This window comes from Notothenia coriiceps, unplaced genomic scaffold, assembly GCF_000735185.1.
Source record: "Notothenia coriiceps isolate Sejong01 unplaced genomic scaffold, NC01 NC01_scaffold00000969, whole genome shotgun sequence".
NCBI lineage: Eukaryota > Metazoa > Chordata > Actinopteri > Perciformes > Nototheniidae > Notothenia > Notothenia coriiceps.
The window spans coordinates 65,734-71,903 of NW_011333670.1; the positions used below are offsets into that span (position 1 = coordinate 65,734).

At 44.5% G+C, this 6,170-nt stretch overlaps 1 protein-coding gene across 1 annotated transcript; it reads right to left on the minus strand.

Moving 5' to 3' along the window:
* Positions 1-2,799: 2,799 nt before the first annotated feature.
* fem1a (fem-1 homolog a) lies at positions 2,800-6,170 on the minus strand. Its single transcript, XM_010785847.1, has one exon. The coding sequence runs from the start codon at positions 6,007-6,009 to the stop codon at positions 4,156-4,158; it is 1,854 nt and encodes a 617-aa protein (XP_010784149.1). The 5' UTR covers positions 6,010-6,170; the 3' UTR covers positions 2,800-4,155.

Below are 6,170 nucleotides of genomic sequence, written 5' to 3' on the forward strand. Positions count from 1 at the left end.
CCCCCCCCAACACATGACGTGATGCAGGAAAGATCTCCAATAGCAACCGTATCCCCCATCACCCCTATTTACCCCCATTTCCAACCCCAGCTCCTCCAGCTCTGGCTGCATGCTGACTGCTGCAAAAGAAGTAGAGCTGAGGTATAGGCCGGCCCTGTGTGTTGGTGACTGATTTTTACACTGTGCTCCCCGGGGGCCAAAATGAAGATAAGCACCTTGAAACCCCGTAGATTCCCATAATATAGAGTCTAATTATAGCTGCTGGCAGGAAGTCAGAGCCCATATCTGCTCCTGCAGAGCACAACTCCAAACTAGATTTCAGCATGGACACTTTTATAAATGTAGGGTGAACACCACTCACGGTGGGACATTGGGGGAATATATTAAAAACACAGGAGGTAGATTCAAGTATAGGATAAGATAAGGTTACTTATTTTGAGGACAATAGATGAGAGGATAACCTTACCGTTCGATGTGCTCAGTAGTAGTCCGTTTATCAGGTTTGCTCAAAACCAATGCAGTATATTACAGGAGGTCTGCAGTTTAATTTGATTAAAAACATGTTTTAGAAATGTGTTGATTCAATTTCATGGTCATTTTTTGTCAATTATAGGCCTACTGCCTCATTCTCGTGCACCTCATTTAATGAAAGCATAGACAATTTTTTATAAATCCTCATAAATTGCCCCTAAAAAAGCCTCTCAGGTGTTTTTTTAAATTATTTTACAAGAAATGTGGATCAGAATGGTGTCTAAACATGACAAGTAGATTTTCAGGGTTGGTCCAATTACAATAGTTGTCCTTATGTCCCATTATATTTAGGCAAAATGTCCAATAAACTATAACTATTTTGGCAGCTAGTGAGAATGCATTAAACGGAAATGGCTGCAGGCAAACAAAGGATGACTGACTGTATTTGCCAAGAAACACATTTTTATTGAGTGTCTGACCTTTGCCTAATGATATGAACAGCATGTTAAAATACCGACCCTATTTCCGGATGGAATCTATTACGAAATAAAGATGAAATTGAAAAATGAATAAACAACTAATAAAGACCACAAAGCCGTTTTCTTTAGCTCTAAAGCATGGTATATAGAGGAACAAAGCCTTTTGTTTTTTAAGATGGGCTCCTATTTAGGTCACACAACATGACACAGCCGCCACAAGGCCAACATCTAAGGTGTTGTTTGTGTGTGGTGTTGGAGTTGGCATGTTGCTTCGGGACTGTGGAGGAAGGAGGCTTCATTTTAACTTATTTGCTGATCCTCAAACAGCGCTCTGTAATAAAAGGCTCAGCAAATCTGCCTGCCTGAATTTCTGTTCATCCAGAGACATTACAAATGTGTATTCAGCCCTCTCTAACAGCTTAGTAAAAATCACTGGTAACAACTCATGCTCTGTCTTTGTGGCTCTCTTGACACCATGAAAGTGTGAGAAAGAGACAGGGGAAGTTAATTCACTGCCCTCACTTGGGAGGCTAATTGGGAGCTACAGTTCTTGAGTGTATGTAAAGGCTGCAGCACCTGTTTGACTTTCTTTGTTGCTAGTGACATCTAGTGGTTACTATCATGTGATGTTGCATTTACTTGAGATTGGAAGCATTTTTACAGGAGGTTAAATAATCTATCATCAGGTGAGACAGTTCCTTGTGTTGCTCTGAAAACATATGTTTTAACTGAATGAAACTAAAGACAAGCACTGAAATGACAACAAATAATTCGTTTCTGTCTATAATGTATGCAGGATTGGACATACAGTATTTTCTCTCCTGTTTCCAAACAAAAACAATTGAAGCTGTCTTTGACCTGTTAACACCTGTCCTGCTTTTAATAGAAACGTTTCCATTTACATCCAATGTCTACCTCAATCCACTTGCACCCTTTACAGAAAGGTCAAAGGTCAGCTATAGGGGAGCTCTCATATGTATGATCTTATTTAGGAGGGTAGATGTACAGAATGTCACAGGGACTTGAACCCCTCCTTACCAGCTGCTGCTGCTTCCCCCATACTCACAACATGACACCAGTCACATGTACAGTACAGTAACAATACTACATTATATATATTTTTGTTGCAGCTTATTATCCCAAAAGCCTCGACTATAACATAAGCAAGATCTTATTTTGCCTGTTTCCTGTCTCTGTTGTCTGTGTGCAATCTCTGCCAGTCACCCCGTGACCTGTCTCACTGTATAGCGTTACAGTATTCCCATTTCCAGAGTTTAAGCTAGGGCAAAGATCCCTAAAATTAGCAGGGTAAGTGTCCTGTCTCTACCGCTGCCCTGCAGCAGTGACGTTAATTGCAGTCTATTTATACTTTCAGAGTGCAGGACTCAGAAAGATCACGTTTCTGTTATGCTTTATTTCTGTGCCCTCAAGTTTAAGTCTGCAGAGCAGTGGAACGCCCATGTTTGGTATAAAGATCTGAATTAAAGAGCTGCCATTATTTTTTTTACATCCTGTTAATGTAACACTTTGCATGAACTCTAGACTAACTCTAAATTAGATATTGTTATAGCCTTGGCTGCTCTTTCGGGTTCCTAGGGTTGTTATGTTCTGCTACTGCACCCATTTCTATCCATCGAAATATATTTAATGATGCTCTTAATGCAAATGCTGCCATTTTAAGCAAAACCACTCGAGCTGAAGAACTAGTGACAACCCTGAGGCACAGAAAGAGAGATTGATTTTCAGTTTTCAGATACTTAATGATAAATTCCCATATCAAAAAGATATTACACATGTATAAAAGACACAGCAAAACCGAGTTCACCCACACATCACGGAAGCACACAGATTATGTTGAGATACTGAATTTTATTCAAGTATCTGCAACTCACTTTTGTTCTCGAGTTACCATCAGTTAAACGAATCAGTTGAGAAGAAAAAGGCAGCATCAGTTCAAAGCCTGAATGGGAGTTGTCCATTTTGGATTTAGAGCCTCTCGGTGTGCATTCAACTTGGTGGTGCTTAGCACAGACGAATGACTGACCAAACATTCATGATAACACAAGATGAACAAAAGAACAATTACAATAAGACTAAGATGCAGGAACTGCCAGTTCCATTTCTGTGAACTGCATCTGAGGTTAAAGGGAAAATTCACTCCAAACCAGAATTTACACATGATCTCAGACAGTTAACATGTGACTTTAACCCCATAGGAATAAAACAAAAAGGGGCTTAAGCTGTTTTATCTTCACAAAACGGCCTAATTCTGAAGATGCTTCTTTGACTGAGTGAACTGAATATCTTTGGCGATGTTGAAATAACCCAGAAGAGATGTAGGCACATCTTTGGGCTTTAGTTTAAAAAGTGCTCATTCAGACATAGGCAGAAGTTTTAAGAAAACATTCATAAATTAAAAAGATAACATTTCCTCATCAAAGAGGCCGCCCCAGGTTTGAGCCAAATACTGGATAACAATCCAATGTAAATTCTGTTAATGTAGTGAATTCTTTGCTTAAAAACATTGGCTGGAATATCAACAAACTGCATAGGTAAACATGTGTGGAGACTGGGAGTGTTCGCTAAACAATAAATACAAGCTCTTTGTCCTTTCCGAACTTGAGTTCCTGATCCTTATGTCATTACTTTTGCTCGTAAATAATAAGGATAATAACTTTGGTACTTTTCATTTTGCCATCACTTTGCAGTCTGTAACGGAACATAGCTGACATTTGGCACTGCAAATTCAAACACCTTCCAATTTCAAAGAAAAATAGCAGATGATATTCACTATTCATCTTCATGCATGTTATCTGGCTGGTTTGATCAGATGCAGTACAATTTAAACATCTTTCATACAGTCCAGCCACCACTAAACACACACCAGCACCACCAGTCTCTTTTTTAAGGGAAACGCATTAAAGCCTATAACAAATTGAAGTTTCACCCAGCTTTAAATAGCACTACAAAAATGTAAAGTCCATGTGACTTAAGTGTTACGATTGAGTGATAACTGACCACAGATAGCCAGATATCTATTGCTATGGTTTGGTGTGACACAAGGTTGGTGGGGCCAGGAGCAAAGCAGGGGCCAAAAGGAGACAAAGATGAGGAGCTTGGTGTGGAGAGGGAAGTTTGTGCCAGGTCATAGTGGACAACAGGAAGAACAGTGCAGGGGTTTCTCATCAGGGGACAGTAGTGCAAGTCAGTGCAGTTCAATGAAAGCCTCCATCTCCTCAGAGATGAGTCCCCTGTAGGGCAGTCTGTGCTTTTCAATTGCACGCGCCGCCAGGCACTGAAGGGTGACGTAGCTCAGTGGGTAGAGGGCCGGGTGCCCGCTGCTCTGCTCATCCAGCAGCTCGTAGGCTGTCTTCCTCTCTGCATTTGTAGCGTCAAAGTGAGCCCCGGCTTTCATAAGTAGTGCCATAATCTCCGGACAACCGTTGTTAGCAGCAATGTGCACAGGCGTGTTGTTTTCACTGTCACGTGAATCAACATCTGCGCCACACTCCAGGAGCAGCGCTGCCACCGCCTGGGAGGGGAAGCGGCCCACAGGGTAGCGGCCCACAGAGGTGGTCTCTTTATCTACAGCCATGTGGAGAGGAGTAAAGCCACTGCGTCCTCGAGGGTTCAGCTTCAGCAGGCGATACACTGTGTGCTTCTTCTGGTGCTCCTGCTCCGGGGTGCACTCAAGCTTCTCAAGCAGAAAGATGAGGTGCAGGATGATGGAGAGAGCTTTGGTGAACTGAGGAGCCTCTGGAGGGTTGTCCCTCTGGGCCACCGCTCTCTCCACTTCCCTCACACTTTTCACCAGCACTGTCATGAGATCGTGGAAAGTGACGCGTGTTGACAGGGTGCCTTTGGCCCGGTCTTGAAGTACAAAAGAGAAAAGCTCTGCAAAGGATAGGAAGCTGGAGGCTGTCATGGGACTGAGAGGGTCCAAGTTGCTCTGCTGCATGTCTAAAGCATATTTCCACAGGCTGATGCAGCGTTCAAAGTTGCCGGAGTCAGCATACACAGCTCCTCTGTAGCGGATGTAGTATGAGGTGTCTGGGTGGGATGGGCCCAGGATGCGTTCTCTTACCAACAAAGCCTGCATCCTCATTTCGTCAGGATCTGTGATCAAGGCTTCCAGTTCCTCTGCAGTTGTCACCTCCTGTGCACAGCCATAGGCCGGGATAGGAGGGCCAGGTGGGGGCTTAGCTAGGGATCCACATTTGTCCCCTGGTTGTCTCAGCTCCATGGCCCTTCTCCAGTACCTCATCGCCCCCAAAAGATCCCGTTTTTTGTCCACAAAAGTAGCCCCAAGGAGTTCGAGTGCATCGATTCGTTCCTCTCTGGAGGTGCGAGGCTGGTGGGCCAGATATTCTACAATGTTGGTGTGACCTGTAACACTTGCAGCGAGGAGTGGGGTCATTCCATATCCATCTCTCTCCATGCGAGCATTGCACTTTAGCAGCATCTTCATGATGTCCAGACTGCCTGACTCCGCACAGTCGTGCAGGGCGGTGTTCCCTTTGACACTCTTGCGGTTGACATCTGCACCGCGGTCCAGTAGGAACTTGGCTATCTCCTTGTGGCCCTTGTAACAGGAGATCATGAGGCAGGTATGACCATGGCGGTTGGCTACCTCCATGTCAGCTTTGTGCTCCACCAGGTAGCGGACGATCTCCAGGTGGCCGTCAAAGCAGGCAGCTCGGAGCGGCGTTGAGTTAGTTAGTGTCGCGTTGTTCACCGAGGCACCGTGTTTCAGTAGCGTCTTCACCACAGGCAGGTGACCGGCGGCAGAGGCTGCCCACAGCGGAGGAGCCCCCTCGATGGTCTCGCCGTCAAAGTTAACAGCCCCCCCGAGTTCAACATTTGCTTTACAATGTTCAAGTAGGTAGTCTGCAACTTCTAAGTGTCCGTATCGAGAGGCTATCAGCAGAGGAGTTCCTCCCTGGGTTTTCTCCTCGGCTAAAGCCTCCAGCTCCTCAGGAGTTTTGTTGCTCAGCAACTTCTGGATAAGTTTCAGCTTACCATCTTTCGCCGCGTTGAAAACCGCCGTCGGTATATCCATTTTACTGGCTGTAAACTGCCGCGTAGAGCACCAACCCCATAACCACTCGTTTATGGAAAAACTGGCGAGTGCTGTTTTAAATAACAGACAGCAGGAATCTTAGTTTGGACTCGGTTTCTAGCTCACATCTTTCTGCCATTTTGAGGGTGCTGTCAAGATGG

What these genes read in the sequence shown, in the direction of transcription:
- fem1a (XM_010785847.1), bottom strand. Translation starts at nt 6,009, where the DNA reads ATGGATATACCGACGGCGGTTTTCAACGCGGCGAAAGATGGTAAGCTG.